The following is a 24,239-nucleotide window of genomic DNA, read 5'->3' as shown; positions in this document are numbered from 1 at the left end:
GGTACTGTTTCCCTAATTTCTATCTCAGCTCGCTTATTGTTTGTATAAAGGAGGGCTAATGATTTTTTTGAGTTAATTTTGTATCCAGCTACTTTTCTAAAGGTGTTTATGAGCTGTAGGAGTTTCCTGGTAGAATTTTGGGGGTCACTTATGTAACTTATCATATCTGCAAATAGTGATACTTTGACTTTTTCCCTTCCAATTTTTATCTCCCTAATCTCTTTTAGTTGTCTTATTGCCTTAGCTAGGACTTAAAGTAATACGTTGGACAGATTCAGAGAGAGTGGGCAGCTTTGTCTTGTCCTTGATTTTAGTGGAATTGCTTTAAGTTTCTCTCCATTTAATTTGATGTTGGCTAATGGCTTTCTGTGTATAGCTTTATTGTATTTAGGTAAGTGCCTTGTATCTCTTATCTCTCCAAGACTTTTTTCTTTGAAGGAGTGTTGGATTTTGTTAACGGCCTCTTCAGCACCTAATGAGATGATCATGTGGATTTTTTCCTTTCAGTTTTTATTTATTTATTTATTTTTTATATTAATCACAGGTTATTACTTTGTATCCCAGCCATAGCCCCCTCCCTCATTCTCTCCCAATCCTGCCCTCCCACCCTCATCTTCTCCCTGCCCCTTTCCAAGTCCACTAATAGGGGAGGACCTCCTCCCCTTCCATTTGACCCTCGCTTATCAAGTCTCTTCAGGCCTGGCTGCAATGTCTTCTTCTGTGGCCTAGCAAGGCTGCTCCTCCCTTGGGGGTGCGGGGGAGGGTCGAAGAGCTCGCTGTTGAGTTCATGTCAGGAATAGTCCCTGTTCCCCTTTTTAGAGAACCCATTTGGACCCTGAGCTACCATGGGCTATATCCGAGCAGGGGTTCTAGGTTATATCCATACATGGTCCTTGGTTGGAGAAACAGTCTCATGAAAGACCCCTGTGCCCTGATATATTTGGTCCTTGTGGCACTCCTCTTTCAGTTTGTTTATGTGGTGGATTACATTGATGGATCCTTGGAGTGAAACTTACTTGCTCATGGTGGATGATGTTTTTGATGTGTCCTTGAATTCAGTTTGCAAGTATTTTATTGAGTATTTTTGCATCAATGTTTATAAGGAAATTGGTCTGAAATTCTCTTTGTTGAATTTTTGTGTGGTTTAGTTATCAGGGTGACTGTGACCTCATAGAATGAGTTTGGCATTCTCTTTCTATTTTGTGGAATAGTTTGAGAAGTGTTGGTTTTAACTGTTCTTTGAATGTCTGGTAGAATTCTGTGCTAAAAGCATCTGGCCCTGGGCTTTTTGTTTGTTTGTTTGTTTGTAGACTTTTAATGACTGCTTCTGTTTTTTTAAGGGTTGTAGGTCTATTTAAATTGTTTACCTGGTCTTGATTTAACTTTGATAAGTGGAATCTATCAAGAAAATCATCCTTTTAGTTTAGATTTTTAGTTTAGATTTGTGGAATACAAGCTTTTGAAGACCTAATGAATCTTTGGATTTCTTTAGTGTCTGTTATGGCCCCCTTTTCATTTCTGATTTTGTTAATTTGGATATTCTCTATCTTTCAGTTAATTTGGCTAAGGGTTCTTCTATCTGTTGATTTTTCTCAAAGAACCAGCTCTTGGTTTCATTGATTCTTTTTAATTGTTCTCTTTGTTTCTAACTTATTGATTTCAGCCCTGAGTTTGATTGTTTCCTGCCATCTATTCCTTTTGCGTATGTTTCGTTTTTATATTCTAGAGATTTCAGGTATGCTTTTAAATTGCTTATAATGAGATCTCTCTGACTTCTTTACGAAAGTGCTTAGTGCTATGAACTTTCCTCTTAGCACTACTTTCCCGTGAGTTTGGTATGTTGTGCATTCATTTTCATTGACTTCTAGAAAGTCTTTAATTTCTTTTTTTATATCTTCCTGACTGAGTGATCTTTAAATAGAGAGTTGTTCGGTTTTCATGGGTTTGTAGGCTTTCTGTTGCTTCTGTTGGTGTTGAAGTCCAGCGTAATTCCTGGTGGTATGGTAAGATGTAGGTGAGTTGTTTCAGTTTTCTTGTATCTGTCGAGAGTTGCTTTGTGACTGAGTATGTGGTCAGTTTTGGAGAAGGTTCCATGAGGTGCTGAGAAGAAGGTATATTCTTTTGTTTTTGGGTGAAATGTTGTATAGATATCTGTTAGGTCCTTTTGAGTCATAACATCTGTTAGTTTCATTATTTCTCTGGTTCATTTCTATCTGAATGACCTGTCCATTGGGGTGTTAAAGTCTCCCACTATTAATGTGCGGGGCTTGATGTGTGATTTAAGCTTTAGTAATGTTTCTTTTATGAATGCGGATGCCTTTGCATTTAGGACATAGATGTTTAGAATTGAGTCTTCAACTTGGTGGATTTTTCCCTTCGAAGAGTATGAAGTGTCCTTCTCTGTCTCTTTTGATTAATTTTTGTTGAAATTCTATTGTATTAGATATTAGAAAAGCTACTCCAGCTTGCTTCTTGGGTCCTTTTGCTTGGAAAAAAAAAACTTTTTATAGCCTTTTACTCTGTCTGTCTTTGATTCTGAGATGTGTTTCTTATATGCAGCAGAATGATGGATCCTGTTTTTCTGTTAGCCTGTGTCTTTATTGGGGCAATTGAGTCCATTGATGTTGAGAGATATTAATATCTCAATTAATGACCAATGATTGTTAATTTTTGTTATTTTGACATTGGTGTTTGTAGTGTTTGTGTGTGAGTGTGTGTGTGTGTGTGTGTGTGTGTCCTTCCCTTTCAGTTTTGCTGGTGTGGAATTATTTATTTCCTGTGGGTTTTTTGGGGGAGGGTGTTGTTAACCTCTTTGTGTTGGAGTTTTCCTTCTAGTATCTTTAACATGGCTGGATTTGTAGATATATATCATCATTTAAATTTGGTTTTGTCATGGAATATCTTGTTTTCTCCCTCTATGGTGATTGAAAGTTTTGCTGGATATAGTAGTCTGGGCTGGCATCTGTGGACTTACAGAGGCTGCAAGGTATCTGCCCAGGCACTTCTGGCTTTTAGAGTCACTTTTAAGAAGTTGGTGTAAGTCTGCTAGGTCTGCCTTTATATGTTACTTGGCCTTTTTCTCTTGCAGCTTTTAATAGTCTTACTTTGCTTTGTACATTTAGTGTTTTGCTTATTATGTGGTGGGAAGATTTTCTTTTCTGGTCTTACTGATGTTCTGTAAGCTTCTTGTATGTATACAGATACCTCTTTAGGCTACAGAAATTTTCTTCTATGATTTTGTTGAAAATATTTTCTGGACCTTCAAGCTGGGAATCTTCTTCTTCTGTTCTTATTGTTCTTAGGTTTGGTCTCTTCAGAGTGTCCCAAATTTCTTGGATATTTTTTGTCAGGAACTTTTTAGATTTATGTTAGTGTTAGCTTTAAAATTGTATGTGTTTGATTCTCTCTTAACTCAGCCAGATACTTGAGACTAGAGTATATTATTTATTTTACATACTTTACAGCACAGTACTGAGCAGTTATTATTCTATATTCAGTCCTCTGTGCTAGTTTGGCTTTCTCTCAGTGTAATTACCCAAGATGCTTGCACTTTATGGCTTTCTCTGCTCAGTTGTCCTGAACCTCTCTGCCCATAGCTGAATCCCCATTTCCTCTCTCTGTCTTCTCCTCTCCTGGCTGGCAGGAAGATCAGTCCTATTCTCTCCCCTACTCAGTCATCATCAGTTGTTAAAAGCCTTTTTATTGACTTATTGGGGAACTATTGGGGAACAGTGTTTAAACAACATTGATACAGGAGATTTTCAGAACAAGGATGTCAACCAGATATGGAGGGGCACAGAAATCAACATTTGAATCTTTAGCATTATGTCTACAGATTTAACATTTTCTTTGACAGATAAATGTTTCTTCTATGGTAGCTTCTATGCCAGAGATTCTCTCTTCCATCTCTGGTATTCTGTTGGTGATGTTTGTGCCTGTAGTTCTTGTTCTCTTACCTAGCTTTTTCATCTCCAGGTTTTCCTTAGTTTCTGTTGTCTTTATTGTTCTATTTCCATTTTCAGGTCTTGAACATTTTATTCATTTACCTGTTTTATTTTATTTCTTTGTATTTCTGTAAGGGATTTATTTATGTTTTTCTTTAAGGGCCTCTGTCATCTTCATAAAATTGGATTTAAGGTCATTTTCATGTGCTTCAACAGTGTTAGGATATCCAGAGCTTGCTGAAGTAGATGAGCTAGGCTCTGATGGTGCCATATTGCCCCAGCAGTTGTTCATTGTTTTCTTATGCTGGTCTTTAGCCATCTGGGTTTTGCGGTTATAGGTTCCAATGCTGATTTCTGAGTTTATCTTTGTTGAATGGGTGTTTTGGGATGCTTTTCCTCTTGGTTTCGGTTTCCTATCTCCTGCCCTCAGTGGGCAGGGATTCTAATGATTAATGAGTCTTCAGGCCCAGTAGGGTGCCTTCCCTGAGGTTTTTGTGGCCTGCGTGGTCTGTGAGCTTTTGGATGCTTCCCTTGCCTCTGGGGTTCCTAGTACCGGTATGGCCTGGGGTTCCTGGTGCTGGCAGGCCCCCGGTAAAGCAGGCAGAGTTGTGGGCTGGAAAATGGAGTCCAGCACATGGGGTGCAGTTTAAGGCTATTGGGTGTGTTTTATGGTGGGCAAGGGGTTGGGGCAGGGTCTTTCTTGGTTGTTGCTGTTAGCAGCAGGCCTCTAAAAAAGCAGGCAGAGTTGTGGGGTGGGAAATTAAGCACAGAGTATGGGGTACAGTGTAAAAGGAACTTTTATTCGCCTGTTTCAGTTTTCTCATTGAGTTACTGCCTCTCTAGGCTAGCCTAGGCCTAATCCTGGGATCTTCTAACCTCCATACAATCTAACCTAGGCCTAGAATGTTTTCAGCCTCTGAGACTTACTGATGAATTACTGAGCTTTGGGTTGGCTGATTCAACTCAGCTGTTTTGGCTCAAACTCTTCTCCCAGCTGCCTTAATTCAGTCTGGCCCCTGAATTGCTCTGCTTGGCCTCTAACTCCAGCAATCTGCTCTAATCTTCAGGCTCCTTTGGTCTTCACACAAGTTCTCTCTCTGCAACCTGTCTCTCTATTACTGTCCTGGCAACACCGCCTCCTCTCTCTGTGTCTATGTCTCTCTTTCTCTCTCTCTTTGACCTTAAGTATCTTCCCTTTCCTTCCTCTTTTTCTGAGAGTTGAGCATATCCCATTTTGTCAAACCTTTCTTTGATTCATCACCTTTTCTACCACTTGATTAAACATCACTTTCAAACATGGCTGCTTCCTTCTACAAACTAACTTGACTGTCATTGTTTGGGATAAAAGGTGTGTACCACTATGCCTGGATCTAAGGTTTTCTTTACCTGAAACTTGATCTATACCAGCCTGGCCTTGAACTCAGAGATCTTCTTGCCTCCTGGATTAAAGGCATGTCTGTATTCCAGCCAGATCACACAGACCTGGAAGATCTTTGGATGTGATCTCTTGCCAGAGCAGACATGTTCTGAATTAAAATTCCTCTACAATGCAGTTTACTGTTGTTGGATGTGCTTTTAGGCGAGTTGGCTGGAAGGGGCTTGGGTGAGGGTGGAGGGGTTTACTTGATGTTTCTGGTTTTAGCAAGCCTGGGGAAGGCCAGCAGAGTTGTGAGGTGGGAAATGGAGCACAGGCTATGGACTGCAGTTTACTTGGCTGGGTGTGCTTTCAGTCAAGTCATCAGGTAGGGCCTTGGAAGTTGGCTTAATTCTAATGGAACTTTTGTATGTGGTCTGCTGTCAAGACCTTCTGGTGGGTTCTCTCTGGGACAGATACAATCTCTGATAACACGATACTTGGAGACAGGGTTTCTCTATGTAGTCTTGGCTGTCCTGGAACTCAATCTGTAGACCAGCCGTCCTAGATATGCCTGCCTCTGCCTCCCCAAGTGCTGGGATTTCGGGCGTGTGCTTTCTTTTCAACTACTGCCTGTTATATAACCTAGGCCGTCTTGAAAGTTACTACATAGCCCAGGATAGCCTTGAACTCAGATACCAAAGCGGCTGATGAGACTGCAGGTACAAGTCACTGTGCCCAGCAAAAGGGCACATTTTCCACTTGCAAGATAAAAATAGCATATTAAACAATTAGATCTAAAAAAAATAGTGATGTTCTGAGAGAATCCAGTGGTGGTTTGAAAGAGTGAGAGAGGAGGCATTGTGTAGGCTCTTGTGAAGGTGGTTTCTAGTAGAGCTGGTTTCAGGTCAGATAAAAGACCTGTCTCTCACCACAACCATCATTTCTCAGTTTGAGACAGTCTCCCTGTGTCACTCAGATTAGCCTCGACCTGACTCAGTAGCCCAGTCAGGCGTCCATGTGGCCATTTACCACACTCTGCCTCAGCCTCCCAAATGTTGGGATTGCAGATGTGTGCTGCCATGGGAACTGGAAGACACAGTCACGTATTTCCCTAAACAGAAAGTGAAATTAATGTACTAGCTTTTCTATCTTTTTTAACCATGTGTTGTTTTCTTGTCTTCCAGGAATCTGTTCTGAATTACCGTTTAGACCCCCTCGGCATAGTTGATGGCTTTACTGCCGAGGTAGGAGCGAGTGGTACTTTCTGCCCCACACACTTGACTCTGCCCGTGGAAGTGTCATTCTACAGTGTTTCGGATGATAACGCTCCCTCGCCTTATATGGCAAGTACTTGTAACTGTCTTTTTCTACCCAAATCAGCCAATTTAGTAATTCACATCTCTGCTTCAGTCCTGTGAAACAGTTTCTAAGAGAGAGTTAAAAACTTAATACAGACCCATAAGCCAAAATACTGCCCCTTGACCTTTCCCCAGTTCGTTCAAACAACAGGTGACCTGTTTTGCATTTGAAAATGGTGCTGAAATTTTACCCATTTCTAGATGACTTAGGGGTGACTGGCACAGTCAGTCTATTGCTAATTTCACACAAATTCTCCAGGGCTCAGCCTTGCACCATAGTTCCAGGTGGCTGCCATCTTGTGCAGTTCTTAGCTCAGTCAGACTCAGTAAGGTCTGGGGACTTGCGGCAACCTTTGGCCCCCCTCACCCCAGCTTCTCCTGTTTGGTCTTTCTTTGCCACCCCCTTCCTTTGATCCTGGCTCTCAGAGAGTGTGAGTTCTTTCTGATCACACTAGTGACTTAGTGGAGAGTCAGAGAGCTTCCGGGAGTTAGAGCCTGAGGTCCTGTAAACTTACCTTTCCCATTCTACTGCAGTGGGCTCTGGGTAAAACAAGCCTCAACCTGCAGAAGTGTCTCTGAACACTGAAGGGTGTATAAACACGTCTTTAGAAAACAAAGGAGAAGTTCACAGTGATGGTGTAAATGCAGTCACATTAAGTGTCACTGTGAGAAGTTTGTGCAGGCCTGGAACTGCAGCCTGACTCAGCACCCCCACCCTCCCTTCTGCTTCAGGACTTTCAAGCACGTTAGTGACAGTGTCTTTTGTTAAGAATAAAAGCCATGGAAAGAGGTTTCTACATACTTGAGAGGAGGAGAAGCTGTGCTTTTTAAGACCTAAATATGGCTGCCTCCTTGCTGTCCCAGTCAGTCAGGAAAGCTAGTTGAGGTTTACTCCATTTTTAAGGTGAAATTTTTGATCCAGGGCCTGGCTGGTGTTTCATCCTTTGATAGAAAACAACACTGGGAAAGAAAACAAAGTCCCAAAATACACAAAGACAGCAGAAGACTTTGAACAGGGACTTGAAAATGGATAAGTCAACGTATGAATTGAGTTAGGTTATCCTCCTAAGGATGCCTGCCTTCTGTCACAGAGGGTTTGAGGCTAGCCGGGGCTTTGTGGTAAGCTCCAGAAGAGCCTTGGCTACAAGGAAGAACCTTGTCTCAGAAACGTAAAACAACTAAAACCCCAGTGCCTGCCTGCCTTTTCTGTGGTAATGATCGTCACCATGTATCCTGTTTCTCCCTGAGTCTGTTCACTAAGCAGGAGTGGGTTCCTTTCACGAGCGGTTCACGCCAAGCCTTGCACCACAGATCTTCCCTAAACTTTGTTCTTTCTATTTTGATAGCCTAGTCTGCTTTCAAAGGACTGACCATGTTTTGTTAGATGAAACGTATCACACACCAGCAGAAGCACCTTTGTGTTGCTCTAATAACCGTGTAACCTCTCCTCACAGACTGAATGGCCCCAGAGGTAAAACGTTAGGACAGAAAGTTCTTTGTTGTGGGATTTTTGCATCGAACAGTTCTTTAAAAATTAATTCTTCGTATCAGAGTCAGCAGTTGAATGTTGAATGTTCTCCAAGAACTACACCACATACCACACAGCACTCAGCACTCAGCTGCTCGGAAGCAGTTTCTCAGAGAAACCAGCTGTCACAGTGGTGAAGTCAGGCTAGGCCTTATGTTATAGACTCATGACTGGCCAGGTCCAATTTCCTCCCATTTGTAATTTATCAAATTGAGGCCTGCTGCTCTTTTCCATCTACTGTTCCGTATTGTTTTTATTGCTGTTTGGTATAGGCCAGTTTGACCACAAAGTCTATGTAACTGAGGCTGGCCTTGAACTCTTGGCCTTCCTGCCTCCACATTCCAAGTGCTGGGATTATAGGTTTGTTATCACATCCAGCAATTCATATTCTTTCTTACACAATAATTTGAGGATTTATTTTCTGCTAGAATTCTGCGAAATTTAGTTTATCTTAAACCTTACTCTTATAAAACTGCCAGAGGAGGAACTATAAATGTTTCTTTATATTAAATGTGGTGGGTTTTCCTAGATACAAATATTGATATGCTGGTCTTTGAAATGAATCAAATAATAATAATCAAATCCCAGTGTTTTTATGTAATTCCTAACTTTCCTGTGCTACGACTGGTCTTATATTACTTAGAATTGTTTGGAGGCTGGAGAGAAGACCCAAAGCCCTCTTTTGGCCTCCAAGGGCCAAACATACACAATTAAAAAGAAAAAAAAAAGTTATATTGGAGGGCTGCCCTAAACTTAAAAGATCTTTCGAAAATCTTCAGTCACTGTGAGTTTAATCACTTCTTGTTATGTTCTGAAAAGTAACAGAATTGTATGTTAGAGAAAGAAATACAGTAACAAGTCATAGCTGTCATACTGGCTTTCTCCTTCCTGTAGGGAAAAGGACTGGGAGGAAGGACAGTAACTCCTGGCCCTACCAGCATGATTATAAAAGTAGTTATCATTTTTACAAGCTTTCCTTTTCCTTCTGGAACTAGAAAGGAGTGTGCTTTTTCTTTTTCATGTAACTATCCATACTGCTTGTGCTTGAAAAGTGGTGTGCATTTCCCTCAGCGAATACGCTGAGCATACTGTGAGGAACTACTGCTTCATTGCCAAGGTGTAAGTCTAACATCCATGCTCTGCATGTGAGGTTAGAATCATGTTGGAGCATGGCTTTCTCTCCATCTTGGTCCACTCCTTTTTACTTCCCAACCCAGGTCTAGTTTCCAAACCTAACAGAGATGTCACCTAGTACAACAGTCTGTGTTATATTTACCTTGAGATTTCTATTTACAACATATGATGATGGAATCATGAACTATGTAGAGCACACACTTATTCTGCTTACCTGCCTCAAGTACTAGGAGGGAAAGGATCACCCCAGAAAGCAGTCAGGGACTACAGTCACAGGCACCACCTGTGGCCTGCTCACCCTGGTTATTGAGAGGCTTTTGCACATTCAATCTGACCTTGGACCATACTTTCTTCCCCATTGTCTGGACCTTGCAGAAAAACAGCTGCCCTGCACTTAACTTGGGTGTACGAATGATGTCCTCAGGGAAATCCTGTTGAGTGGCAGATTCATTTTGGTATATCTGGAGAGTGACAAGGTCATGTGTGTGCCGCTGCTGCCCTGAGAACCAGACCAAGTGGAGGGCCTCCAGTGTCCCTTTAATGGCCTAGTGAAATGACAGTGATGCAGCTTTCACCTCTCCCGGCTGTCACCTCTCACACCTACAAGCCACTGTGCCCTGACTTAGAGCCAATTCAAAGCCTTAGATTCCTTAACAAGTAGCAGCTAGAGGCTCCGCTACTGGGTGTGGTTGATTCACAGCTGTGATCCCAGCACCTGAGAGGCTAAGGCAGCAGGATTTTCATGAGTTCCAGCCCAGGCTTGACTGCATGGCAAGGCTTGTGTAAACAAAGAGCCAAGAAAAACAGAAGTAAGTTGGGCATGGTGACACACACTGTAATCCCAGCACTTGGGAAACAGAAATCAGCCTGGACTACATGAGACTCTGTGAAAAAATGGGGAAAAAAAACAAACATTCAAAGTAGCACCCTAAAAATATCCAGATTAAGATGTGGCTGCTTCTGAAACAGCATTTCCTCTTAGAAACAAGAGTGTGTGGCTTTTTGCAGAGCAGGCAGCCTTGCTGATAAACCTTCATTTTCATGTTTGCTTTCAACATCTTTTCCGATGGAAACTCATCAGACTGGCACCCAGATTCCCAATCCCACTTCATTGCTGTCTTTTCTTCTGTCTGTCTTCAGAAATTCAGATGTGTAAATTGACTGTCTGACTGAAGAATTCCTTCATTTTGGCCCAAGAATTAGACATTGTATACTCCTGACTTTTCATTACTCTAAGACCAATCATTTCTTTACTTCTTCCCCCCCCTCTTGGATAATGGTACTAATCTTATAACCTTGCTTTATTTGTTTCCTCGTGGCTAGGAAACCTGACCATTGGTCTGTGTCTCAGTGGCAGTTCCGAGCAGTGTGTCCATACTGTATGCTGCTTGTTGCAACACGTCTAGGAAGAGCAGCAGTAAACAGTTTCTTCAGAAGGGGGAGCCTCACCGTCTCATACTCACAGAATGTACCTCTCAATGCAACGTGAATGTCTTTCCATAAAATGGGTTACTGAAATTGTGATAATGACGTGTTGTTTCTCACTTTCCTCTGTTATATACATATGCACTCAACTTGTCTTCTTTTGTTTCAAGGGTGTGATTACTTTAGAGTCCCTTGGTAAAAGGGGTTATCGAGTGCCTCCTTCAGGAACGATACAAGTGGTATGTGTTTTCTAGCCTACAATTGCCATAATCATTCTCTCACACACATATAGAACTTAGCCCTTTCTCCTGCTGCCGCTGCTGCAACAACCTTGGTAAGTAACAGTGGGGCTGCAGCTCTGTTTGGAGTTGCCGTCCTCTGCCCCAGGAGTGGCCATTTGGGGGACCCACATTAAAGGAAAAGATTAATAAGCTAATAGAGGTGAATGTTGGTAGACAAAAACTAAGAACCATTAACACAACTTGAACTGAGATATTTTCAACATTTTTAGAGCCTTACCAGTGCCTTCTATTAAATGTTAAGCCATATTGAGGGTGACCTATTTAAAAGGAGACCCCAAAATACTGTAACTTGGGGAATGAGGGGTTATCACTAGTGTAGTGACGTCTAAAACTGACCAGGTGCAATCTGAGAGTTGCCAGAGGAGAGAAGGTGGCTTTCCTCCATCTGTGTAGTCATCTAAGCTGGCCTCAGGAGACCCCTCCTCAGCGGGGTGGACCTGATGTACACTATCTCTCTCTCTGACCCAGGGTAACACAGCCAAGTCCTCAGTGTGCTTCAGATTATGCAGCCGGCAGACTCCGGCTGGCACTGGCTGCTTGCACTCAGCCTCTGCTCTAGCCCAACAGGCTTCTTGAGCCCTGTGACCTCAGAGAGTCAGCACTTTCCTCAGTCAGGTCACACCTTATCGTGTCCATCTGTCTCAGTGCTGTGCCGAGCCTGTACGTTTATCCGGTGTCTCACAGGAGTGAGGCACAGTGTGTGTGTGTGTGTGTGTGTGTGTGTGCCACAGAAGAATGGCTGCATTTAAAATGTCTCTATCCCAGACTTCTTTTTTTTTTTTTTTTTTTTTTTAAGCTAAGGAGTGACACTTGTCCATTCTCTAGCCCCTGGCTGTGGAACCCATAAGAGAGTGTAGACCTCTGGAGAGCTAGCTGTGAGCTGCCTTAGGGATAGACATTAGCCCATAGCTCACCTCCGCGTGGTCCATTTTAAGCATGCTTTTATCCTTACATGGTCTGAACTCCTCGGTCTGCTTGTCCTTCTTGAATGAATCAGCCTTGATGTTAGAACATGCTAGTTGTAAACTTGGATCATAATGTTGATGTATTTCTCATTTGATTCAGTGAGTGATGTCCAGTCCCTGGGATGAGCTTCTGAAAGCATGGCACCAAGTTACCGATTGATGTGTTGGTAATTTGGTTAAAGTCAGTTCAGCAGCTTGGGTTTTTATTTTAAAATGCGTATTTTTTTTAGAAATAACAATTTTTCAATTATTCATAGACAATCAATCGAATTACTTCAGTCTTCTCTGAAAATACATATTTTGGTTTGCAATGATACTGAGATTTGTAAAGCCTGATCATTTGCGAATGACTCCTAGTGTGAAAACATAGTGTTGTTTCTAATAAGAATGAGCTTTACTTCCTGGCTTTGAAACTTTTTCAATAGAGAAGTCTCCCTTGAACACTTACAGCAATTTTACAGTAAGCAGTTTAAAACAGCCACTTTAAAATTCTAGTTTTACTGAGCTTGTATTCTTTATTTTAAAAACATTACAATCCATTAAAATATAAGAAAAATTAAAATTCCAACTTGTGAATCTGCAGTTCATGTTTGAAATGATGGAACTAGGATATTCTGGGATATTCTAACACAAAATACATCATGAAGAGTGTTTTAGGCTTAAACTAGCAGAACAGTTTCTGAAAATCTGAACGAGAAAAATGCATCGTATTTGCTATTAATATGAAATTTGTGCCTAAAGATTTTGGTTTATTATGGATATACTATCTTATTGTGACATAAGAAATGAAGTTGAATCTTTAAAAGATTATTAAGTATTACTCTGTGAACTTTTGAAATGTTAATGGTAGCCTCTGCATGGAACCTATCCCATGGAATTAAATGGCTAAGAAACCTGTTTAATTACGGGGAAGGTATTCTGCATCATATAAACAAATCACCCTTTTGAAGAATACCCCTCTGTTGTCTCTCCAGACCTTATTCAATCCTAATAAGACTGTGGTGAAGATGTTTGTTGTCATGTATGACCTACGAGGCATGCCAGCCAATCACCAGACATTCCTGCGACAGAGGACGTTTTCTGTTCCTGTTAAACAAGACATGAAGAGAAGTATTAACAAAGAGAACGTCCAGCACACAGCACAGTTACTACGCTACCTCATACACCTGAGGTAATGTTTCAGAGTGAAAGGAAGTAGCTTACTTCAGGACAACTTAGCATTGTTAGACTTGGGTTGGTTGGTTTGTTTGTTTTTGGTTTTCCAAGACAGGGTTTTGTAGTGCAGCCCTGACTGTCCTAGAACTTGGTCTGTACACCAGCCTCGCCTCAAACTCACAGAGATCCGCCTGCCTCTACCTCCTAAGTGCTGGGATTTATGGCGTATGCCATCACCACTCCACTTAGTTTTTTTTTTAAAAAAAAACAAAAACATTTATTTGTATATTTTATGAATATGCACACCTGCATACCAAAATAGGGCATCAGATCCCACTATAGACAGTTGTGAGCTGCCATGAGGATGCTGGGAATTGAACCCAGAACCTCTGGAAGAGCAGCCAGTGCTCTAAATCTCTGAGCCATCTCTCCAGCCCCCATAGACTTGGTTTGTAAGGGAACTTGTAACTGACTGGATAAGTGCCCTGTACTCAGCTTAGCATGGGGACTTTTGACAACATGCCAATACAGAGAACGCGTAGCTTTCATTCACACCGCCCTTGCCACTTACTGGAATCAGGGGTTTGCACTTTTCACTGTTCAATGGGAAGTACCAAAAGTTGGGATGAAGCCTGCTGTTTGAGGCAGTAAGTTTTAAAACCAGGAATGCTGGTAGAGACTTCATCTGAGCCTTCAGCCTGGTTTGTACTTAGCAGCAGGTGTTTAACAAAGTGACAGAGCTGGCCACAGATCCTCATGTCTGTCATCCCAGGGTTTGGGTGGTAGAGACAGGAAGGTCAGAAGTTCAAGGCAATCCTCAGCTACCTGTCAGGTTTGAGGCCTGCCTGGGCTACGTAAGACCCTATCTGCAAATAAAAATCATTGGGAAAGTAACAAGAAACAGCTAAAATTAATATACTTTACTTAACCTAGCATATCTAAATGTTATGATTTGAATACATAATCTGTATAAAATCAAGATACTTTGCATCTTTTGTTTTAACGTATCTTCTAAATCCACAATGTATTTTATACTCAGCGCAGTCAATTTGAAGTAGTCCCACTTCAGGTGACTGGTAGGCACATACAGCTGGTACCACGTCGGACAAGGAGCTCTGAGACTTGACTCACTCCTTGACTGTACCCACAGGGCCTGTTTCTGGCCATCTGGAGCTAACAGTGCTGACATGCAGGCTGCGTTTCAGAGATGCGCTATCCTCCACCTCGGTGCTTAGCTTAGAGCTCTGCACTCTGTAAGGGCTTTCTTTGGTGTTTGTTGTCCTTCTGGTCCACGTTGCTAACATCCCAGCAGCCCCCAGTCCCTATGTAGCTCTCAGGAATACTGAGCAAATAAGACACAGAAGTCAGCAGCCTCTTTCTTGGAACTCCATAGGGTATTCTCAGCCACGTCAGGGACTGACTGACTATTGTAAGGAACCCAGTGGTTCTCAGCCGTACTTCAGGATGTATCCACCACCCTGCAGGGGTCGGTAGGGAGCGAGTTAGCCATGCGAGGTCCACACCTGAAGAAGTGGCTGACTGTTCCTCTCAGAACACTGCGTGATGGAGCTGCTCTCCACCTGTTGTTCTACACCCACAAGGCACTGTTAAACTCACCCTGACACTGCCCAACAAGAGCACCATGGGATATGCCACATGAGCTATGAGTGCCTACCAAATGCAAACTTGGAAAACTTTTTCACAGGAAAGAAATTTGGGCCAGTGAGATGGGACCCACGTAGTATAAGGAAAGAACCAACTCCCACAAGTTGTCCTCTCAGCTCCACTTTCATGGGTGGCGCATGCCCCCTGCCCTCACAATCTTTTAAAATGTAAACTTTAAATATATATGTATATTAAATATATATGTTATATTTAATTTTATATATATATATATATATATATATATATATGTTCCAAGATACGATTAAACCAAGCACTTGAGAAGCCTAAGGCAGGAGGACTGACTGCTATGAGTTCAAGGTCATCCTAGACTGTATAATGGAGTTCTGTGTGAGTCTGGGTTACAGAGTGATACCCTGATGTGAGAAACGTAAAAAACAAAACAAAACAAAACAAACAAACAAACAAAAAAAACAAGGAAGCAAAAGAAAATGTAGACTTGTAATGAAACAACACACTATAGGAATACTTCCCAGTGGTAGGCTGTGTCACTCAGTGATGGTGTATTTCCTTAGTATGAGGAAGTCCCTTGATTTGGTTCTCAGTGCTACAATGATTGATAGTTAGACGGATGGATGGATGGATGGATGGATGGATGGATGGATGGATGGGTAGATGGGTAGATGGATGAGTGGGTGGATAGATGGATGTAGCTAGGCCATGATGGTGCACACCTTCAATCCCAGTACTCAATCCCAGCAGAGTCAGGCAGATCTCTGAGTTTGAGGGCAAAGTTCCAGGGCAGTCAGGGCTTCACAAAGAAACCCTTTCTCAAAAAAACAAACAAACAAAATAGCAATAAATCAATCCTGGTGACGTGGGCCTCTGATTTTAGCAGTTTGGGAGGCTGAGGAGGGAGGATGCCAAGTTCAACTCTGCCTCGGTTACAGTGCATGTTCAAGATCAGCCTTGGCAGCATAGTGAGACCTTGTCTCCAAATCAAAAGAAAAAAGAGGGCGGAAGATACAGTTTATTGGTAGAGTCCTTTCCTAGTATGTACGAGGCTCTGTGTTCAATCCCAAAATCAGTCCATCAGTCAACAACCCAGTCAACTTCCCAGCCCCATAGGAAAAAATTCAGTTATCTGATTCAGCTTTCATTTCACACCATTCTCTTGAGGTCTTGGTTGGTTGGTTGGTATTATTTGTTTTGTGGTGTCCACAATCAAACCTACAGCCTGTGTGTGCCTCTGAGTGTTTCATTGCCAGCCTGTCAAGGTTTCGTGGCATTAGCAGTGTATAACCAACATCTACCCAAATTCAGTGACCTCCTCTTTCAGTTTTGACATGACTGCTTAGAAGCTATACAAAGCCTATTTGGAAAAATGGCATCACCCCAAAAGCTTCCCAAGGTGAAAACTTTAGGGAGGAGGAGGGAGCCAGTCACTGAGGTCTGTCTTGGCACATGCTGTCACACCAGGCCTTTCTATTAGTTTTGGAGTAAAATCCACAAAAACAGACCGATTCAGCCATGCCAAGGAAACAGAGAGAAATTAGCAATGGGTGGCTTCTGCTGGGGAAGGTTAGTGGAAGATTGAAACTGTTCTGTGCCAACTTTTATAGCTCCTTTTCATTTCACCACTAACCTCTGTCTTCTGTTGTTGTTCAGGTTCAATGGTTTTATTTAACCAACTGCTAATAACAGTGATTGTCCCAGAACTTGAAGCTTGCCCAGCATGGTGCACACATCTGTAATACTAGTAGCATGAAGGAAGCCAAGGCAGGAGGATTACTAAAAGTTAAAGAGCTACCCTCATTACATAGTTAGTCAGGGCAGCATGAGTACAGTGTGAGTCTCAGTCTCAAAACAAAACTGGTGGACTTAGGGGGTAGGGGCTGGAGGTGTGTTAACTCAGTGCACCTGCTGCCCAGATCTGAAGTCCAGAGTCCACGTTCCCAGGAAACACACAGAAGCTGGGCAGATGTGGTGGCTATCCAGAATCCTTGCTCGTGGGAAGCAAAGATAGAGTCCTGGATGGCTAAATGCACTGGCTATTATTTTTATGTCAGCCTGACCTAAGTTAGAGTCATTTTGGAAGAGGGAGCCTCAGCTGAGAAAATGTTCTCACCAAATTGGCCTGTGGACAAGCCTGGGACGCATTTCCTGATAGATGATTGATGTTGGAGGGCCTAGCTCTCTGGAGGAGATGACGCCCTTGGGCTGGTAGTTCTGAGTGCTGTAAGAGGGCAGGAGGAGCAAGCCAGTAAGTGCCTTTATGCCGTGGCCTCTGCTTCAGTTTCTGCCTGCAGGTTCCAGCCTTGAGTCCCTACCCTGACTTCTGGATGATGGATTACAAGTTGTAAGATGAAGTAAATCCTTTTTCTCCCCAAATTGTTCATGATCATGGTGTTTTATCACAACAGTAGAACAATAAGACTAACTAGCTAACTAAGACACTAGACTAGCCCAATCAATGAGATCTAGGTTCAGTGAGAGACATTGCCTCCTTAAATGAAATGTAAATGAAATGGAGAGTGTGGTTCTCCTCTTCCCTGGGGGACTGTTGGCCACCAGCCCACAAGGGCAGGGGAGCAGAAGGTGAGGGGCAGGACTTGAAAGGACAGCAGCATGACAGAAATGACCTCTGGGAACCACGTCAGGCAGATAGCTCAACTGTGTTCAGGGAGAACAAGGCCAAATAGTCCTTGGAGAGGGAGTGAGGCCTCCAGAAGAGGTGTACATAATGGGTTGGAACTAGGCACTTCAAGGATGCTTGATTTCTCCTATCATATGAACGGGAACACAGTACTTAATTATCCTATAGACTAGCAAGGAACTGTGCAAAAGGCCATATATCAGATGTGGCTAGGGTCATCTAGCCCACTCCAGATGAGGTCAGGCAGAGCGTAGGAGGCCCTGCTGGGGAGAGGGAGTCCCCCATCTAGGGCGGAGCTCAGAAAGACTATCCAGACTGAGAGAACAGCAACCTCAAACAGCAGGGTCCTTCCAAAAGGAGAGCAACAGAGGAAGATAACCAGTGTCAACTCTGACCTTCACGCGCATGCATGCATGCACAAATGTACGTTAAGAAAAACTTGAATCTTTTCTTGTATGTTTTATTTTATCTTGAGACAGAGTGTTATATTTTAGCCCAGGCTGGCTTCTAACTCAATATGTAAGTCCAAGCTGGCCTAAAACACGATAGTCACATCTTGTCTCTGCCTACTGAGTGCTGGTATTTCATGTGTAAGCAATTCATCCAGAAAAAAAAACTTTTAATATTCTAAAGTGACTCTTTGAGCATAGGGTCCATTTTAATCTACCCTATGTCATGGGCAGCTGATTTGTATGAATTGTGTCTATCTGTGTGTCTAGAATATGCCTGACCAGCAAAGCCCAAGGCATAATCAGATAATTAGCTAGTGTCAGTGGAAATATGATAGCTTAGATGGGGAAGGTGCATGTGGAGCAGAGTCAGAGAGGAGTGGTGAAGCTGAAACCCAGACTCACATAGAGAAAGAAGCCTTGGCACTACAGGACAGGAGTAGAGAGTCTGAGAGTGATGAATCGGGAACATGCTGTTGACAGCCCAGACCCTAAACACTGTGGGACAGAGCTGATCAGTAGCACAGCAAGACTGATTCTTCCTGCGTGCATAATTGCTCTACTTGTTCTAGAGACTCAGGCCCTAACATCATTGATCTTTCTGTGTGTTTACTTAGGTTCCAGAGTTCTAGGTCTGGAAAGATCTACCTCCACAGGGATGTACGGCTCCTGTTCTCTAGAAAGTCCATGGAGGTTGATAGCGGTGCTGCGTATGAACTCAAATCGTACACTGAATCGCCAACAAACCCTCAGTTTTCACCAAGATGCTGATGAGGTGGACAGCTTAAAAGTATTTGCTCAGTACCCAAGCTTGAACATGAGCATTCACAGAATGGAATACATCGAATGAGAGCCAAGGGCGTGGCCCTCCTCTGTCCTGGACCAGATTTTATTAAAGGACCCTCAAGTGAGATCCGTGACTCCAAGTGGACTGGAAGCACCCGTGTCCTCACCCTTTTTGTACTGTTGAAACCACTTCATTGAACAGTTGAATAGCAAAATCCCCAGTTAGATTAGTGTTTACACATTTTATTTCTGTTATTTAATATTTAATGTTTTCCTTAATACTCAAGTGATGTTTGTCTCTAGTGTTCTGATGTAGCACAATCCTATGTAAAATCATACTATGTATTTTTGACATTAATGTTGAAATCTGAAATATATGCACAAGTCTTTAATTTTGTGTGGTGTGTTTTAAGTGCTGTTCACTTAAGCTACTGAAAATGAGAATGAAATGTTGGGCTTCTTCCAGGTTAATGCACTATGCAAGCATGTATGCTTTTTATATCTCTCCAGTTAGGCTTTATAGCACTCACCTAGGGCCCTCCCCTGCATAACATGCCATTCCTCCGTGCAGCGTGACAAAGCTGCTCCCATCCCCCTGGCAGTGCTCAGCCTTGTGCCCATTCTCATTCCTTCTAAGGTTCCCCCCGACACACACAAAAAAAATCTATTTTTCCCTCAATCACTACTGTAGAGGTTTTACTTTAAATTGCTGTCCCATGCTAGATCATTTTCTCACACTGTTAAAAAAGAATATGTACTTTGAAAACAATATTTATATTGTAAATATATGCAAAAAACTAAAACGTGTATTTGGCTTTTGTTCTTAGACATTTATGTGCCTGTTGGATTAGCCATCAAACAGCTTCCATTCCACCTCTCTAGCTGCCACCAAGCAAGGGAGACTGACGTATCAGAAGCCTCCTCCTGTCGGGCTCAGATAGAGCACAGCAGTCTTGATATTTGTGCTGGGGTGATGGGCAGCACGCTAGACAACAGGACAGGAAGATTTTGAGGCAGCCCAGGGAGGGGGCACACTCCTCAACACTTGAGGTGCAGAGGCTGGAGGTTTGCTGCAAGTGTAAGTCCAGCCTGGTCTACATAGTGACATAGTGAGCTCAAGGACAGCCAGGACTATAGACCCTGTCTCAAAAAAAAAACAAACAAACCAACTACTAACCACTCAGAATCTCACTGGGTTCCAGACAACTTTCAATTCCCCTACTATATATCCCTTTAATTAAAAATGCAATCTTTCCCATGATGAACTATAGATCAGTCACAGAGTTCTTGCCTAACATGCACAAAGCCCTAGGTTCAGCCCACAGCACAGTGGGAACCAGGCATGGTGGTATACAGTAATCCCAGCACATGTGAGACAGGGGCAGGAGGATCAGGAGTTCAAGGTGAGTTTGAGGCCAACCTGAGCTACATACACTTCTCAAAAACAGGAAGGGAGGGATGGAAGGGAGAAAAGAAAATTCTCCTGATCTTTTAAAAGTTTGTATATGCTTCCAAATCCCAAACTTAAAAATAGATATTTTTTGTGCACATTTACATCAGGCCCACCAGAGGGAGCTTTGTAAGAATCTCTGTCAGGAGTTTTTTTCTGAGTGTTTCTAACCTCTATGGCTAATTCTTTAAGCACTCAGTTCCTTGTACTAGCCACATTCAATGCTCACTAGCATTTAGCACTACATGATTAGTAGCCAGCGTGTTGGAGAGCGCAAATGTAGAATACACATAGCATCACAAAGTGTTATGGAACAGCCCTATTCTGGACTGATGGCAACTCAGGCTACAAGGATGCAAGTGGTATCCGGAAAAATGTACAACTAGAGGAGAGAATGGGATTCAAGGGAAGACATTAAATCAGGCTGTCAGGCTTGGTGGCCAGCGCCTTACCTACTAAGCTATTCCATCAGCCTTAAAAATCTTCTTTTTAAGTAATAGGCAATCCCAGGGTTAGTGATCCAGGCCTGTAACCCCAACATTTGGGAGACTGGGGCAGATGAATTGTAAGAGGCCAGTATAGACTACATAATGAGTCTGTCTCAAAACAAAACAACAACAAATGATGAGCCAGGTAAAAAGCCAGGCATAATGACTCATATAATCCCAGCATTCCAAAGCCCAAAGCAGGAGGATCATGAGTTCAAATCTAACTGGAGAAGATCTATAGCAAGTTGGAGGCTAGCCTGAATTACATAGATCCTTTGTCAAAAATCAAATAAAAAGGGGCATTCAGATACATTCTGAAGGTGGAGCCCAGGAAATTAATGAGTTCAAGAGGAACCTGAACCATAGAGTGAGACCGTTCATGTCAGACATTAAACTTTTAAAAAGAGGCAAGTAGAGACTCAACATAGGAGATTAAGAAGGGACAAGGCAGAACCAGGAATGTTGGCTCATACCTGTAATAGGGCAATGACATGTACAGGGACCATAAAGAATGAAAACATACCAGAAAATTTGATCCTGGGGACCAGAGTAGCTCAAACTCCTAAAGGGCAGAGGAAGCGTGGTCTCCAAGGAAAGATTTTAATAACGTATAGCTATATCTACACATACTTGAAACACATCCTTGAGCTGTGTTCCATGGTTTCCATAGCTTGTGGTTAGTTTCAGTCCAGGTGGAGAGAAGCTGAGGACGGTTCTCTGCCAGTTTTGGTCCAAACTAAAAAGAAACAAACAGTAGCCACAGAAACAGGCTGGCTTAGACTTCCTGTGTAGCTCAAGATGGCCTTGAATTCCTGCTCTGCCTGTCTCTACTTCCCACATATTGAGATTACAGATCTGTACCACCACAATTGACACCTTCCCTTCTCCTAATGTGGGTGAGCATTGTTCTGGGACCAGAGCCAGGTTTTAAGGCTTCGTTGACAGTGTCATGTGGGGAAGGCTGGCTTCTTAGACAGTTCCACAAAACAGGACATTGCCCTTGAGGAATTTTCCATTTGGTCAGCCTGTCTCCCAAAGAACTCAGATTTGCCCTGACATGAATGTTATTTATTACCTATCTTAGGAACGTGTGTGTGTGTGTGTGTGTGTGTGTGTGTGTGTGTTACCTGTCTTCATCTCCCTCTCTCTGTCTCTGTTTCTCTGTGTGTGTGTTTCTGCTGAAACGTGCACAGAATTTTTATTCTTAATACATTTATTTGTACAACAGAAAACATTGTTACTGAAAGATGTGCAGGCATCTCGGTGTTTTTAGGATTCAATGATGCTTAGAGGCCAACTCTTGGACCAGAGGATTATCAATTTGTCATTTTTATATAGATGCTTTTTTTTTTCATTGTAGGAACATATTCTCTTTCAGGTCACGTATACTTTTGCGGGGGCTTGTTAAATTTTAACCCAAAATTTACTGAAGTTTACATATATATGCATATATATTAATTGTATTTTAGATGCATCCATTCACCTGACTATTATATTCTTTCTTCTCTCTATAGGTGTACTCAAGTGAAAAACACCAAGAGGCTAAAGCAGGAGGTTTGCTGTGAGTGTGGCTAGTTTGAGACCCTGTCTGGAACAGAGGCAGGTTGGTGGCACATGCAGGCAGTCAGGTTTCTGTGAGTTCTACAACATCTAGAAATACATATAGAGAGACTCTTATCTCAAAAAACAAAACAAAGCAAAAAAGAAGGGTTGAGAGAGGCACAGAAGGTTAGTTTGTCAGTATAGAATGATAAGAAATCCGCAGTTGGCTTTTGTTGCTCTTTTTCCTCAGTTTTGCTTCTGGAGACTCATCTTCATGTAGCTTGGGCTGCGCCTGAACGCATACATTACAGAGACTGACCTTGAACTGAAGTTCTTCTCTCTACTTGGAAAGTTCTGGAATCATAAGTGTGCAGTACAGGTGTCCAAGAGTTGGCCTCTTAAGCTTTTTTATCCTTTTTTTTTTTTTTAAGGTTTCTCAAGACAAGGTTTCTCTGGGTAGCCTTGGCTGTACTGGAACTCACTCTATAGGCCAGGCTGGCCTTAAACTCAGAGATCCACCTGCCTCTGCCTCCCAAGTGCTGGGATCAAAGTACCTCCAGAGAAACCCTTTTATCTTAAATTGTCATTTGGCTGACTAACCTTTTCCTTCCTTCTCCAACAGGAACTCAGTATTACTCCAACTGAAGTCTCAGTCAAGCCTTCCTATGTGCGATTCTACACCATGATGAGGTTTTGTGTTAGCTTGGTTTTTGTTGTTGTTGCCTTGTTTTATTTATTTATTTTGAGACACATAGCCTAGGCTAGCCTCAAACTCAAGCAGAGGATGACCTTGAACTTCTTGATCCTCCTGCCTCTACCACCCCAGTGCTAGGTCTACAGGCATGCACTACCACACTCTTTTTATGTGGTGCTGGGAGTCAAACACAGGGACATGCATTCCAGGCAAATGATCCATCTGCCACTGAGCTAAGTTCCTCTCTCTGTCTGTCTCTCTTTCTCTCTCTGTCTCTGTCTCTCTGTGTGTGTGTACTTGTTTTTCCAGTGATGGAGAGATTGAACGCAAGGATTTGTACATGCTAAGCAAATCTTCCATCATTGAGCTACATGCCCTGTCTTTTGACCCAGGGGTCAATTAAATTACCCTGGGTGGCCTTTGATTTACTCTATAGCCTAGGCAGACATGAATTTGCCATCAGAAGGATGGCTCTGCCTCAACCTTCCAGACAGCTGGGGTTACATAGTCCTAAGACACAGGACCCAGCTTTGGTGTTGATGGCTTCTAAATTCCATATCCAATTACTAGGATCTTTTGATTGCTCTGCTGTTCTCCAGAAGTGCATCCATTACCTTCTGATTCCTACTAGTTGAACGTATAAGGACACCTTATTCCCAGATTTCTAAGGAACATTTCCTTGGAACCAAATGTGCCAAAAGCCATAGGATGCTTAGTAGAATTAGGTGTAGATATGAAGCCACAGGTCTTGACAGTTAAGAAAGTCATTGTGAGTCAGGTGGTGGCAGCACACACCTTTAATGCCAGCTCTCAGGAGCCAGAGGCAGGTGGGTCTCTGAGTTCCAGGCCAACCTGGTCCACAGAGTGAGTTCCAGGAGAGCCACGGCTACACAGAGAAACCCTGTCTCAAAAAACACTAAAGAAGGAGGAATAGAAAGAAGAAGAAGAAAGAAGGAGGATGATGAGGAGGAGGAGGAGGAGAAAGAAGAAGAAAGAAGAGAAAGAAAGAAAAAGAAACAAAGAAAAAGAATAAAAGTCACTGTGGAGCTCAGTGTTTTGGAGAGTAAGGAACTGAAGCAGAATTCATTGATCACTTATTTATTGCATAGAAAATACCAAGGTCTGGGAGTATCTCTGAGTGAAATATTGGCTGCTTCTGCAGAGGCAACCCAAGATAATCACAATTCCTGTAATGATGCTGTGCTCCAGAACTCTCCAGAGCGGTTATAGCTTTGAAGAGGTTGGTCTAAGAAAAGGTTGTGTTGAGGCAAGGTACCAAGGAAGTAAAGCTGAAGTAGAGGTACTGCAAGCAGATGGGTAACTAGGTCAGAGAAGTCTGGAAAAGGGGCGGAGAGACGTAGCCACAGATAAACTACAATTCCC

At 42.5% G+C, this 24,239-nt stretch overlaps 1 protein-coding gene across 5 annotated transcripts in view; it reads left to right on the top strand.

Moving 5' to 3' along the window:
• The window catches only part of Atosa (atos homolog A), an 81,171-nt gene extending 62,097 nt beyond the window's left edge, over nt 1–19,074 (top strand). For 4 of the 5 annotated variants that reach the window (XM_060384756.1, XM_060384758.1, XM_060384757.1 and 1 more), the window contains 4 exons: nt 6,486–6,644; nt 10,917–10,985; nt 12,988–13,184; nt 18,514–19,074. In XM_060384756.1, coding sequence (XP_060240739.1) covers nt 6,486–6,644; nt 10,917–10,985; nt 12,988–13,184; nt 18,514–18,667 — 579 coding nt within the window. In that variant the 3' untranslated portion in view covers nt 18,668–19,074. Of the gene's footprint in view, nt 1–6,485; nt 6,645–10,916; nt 11,081–12,987; nt 13,185–18,513 lie in introns of those variants that run through there. The other variant, XR_009592221.1, reaches the window with a different exon arrangement.
• The last annotated feature ends 5,165 nt before the right edge of the window (nt 19,075–24,239 follow it).

The sequence above is a fragment of the Meriones unguiculatus genome, chromosome 6 (assembly GCF_030254825.1).
Source record: "Meriones unguiculatus strain TT.TT164.6M chromosome 6, Bangor_MerUng_6.1, whole genome shotgun sequence".
Lineage (NCBI taxonomy): Eukaryota > Metazoa > Chordata > Mammalia > Rodentia > Muridae > Meriones > Meriones unguiculatus.
This window is presented reverse-complemented; position numbering and strand designations above follow the sequence as displayed.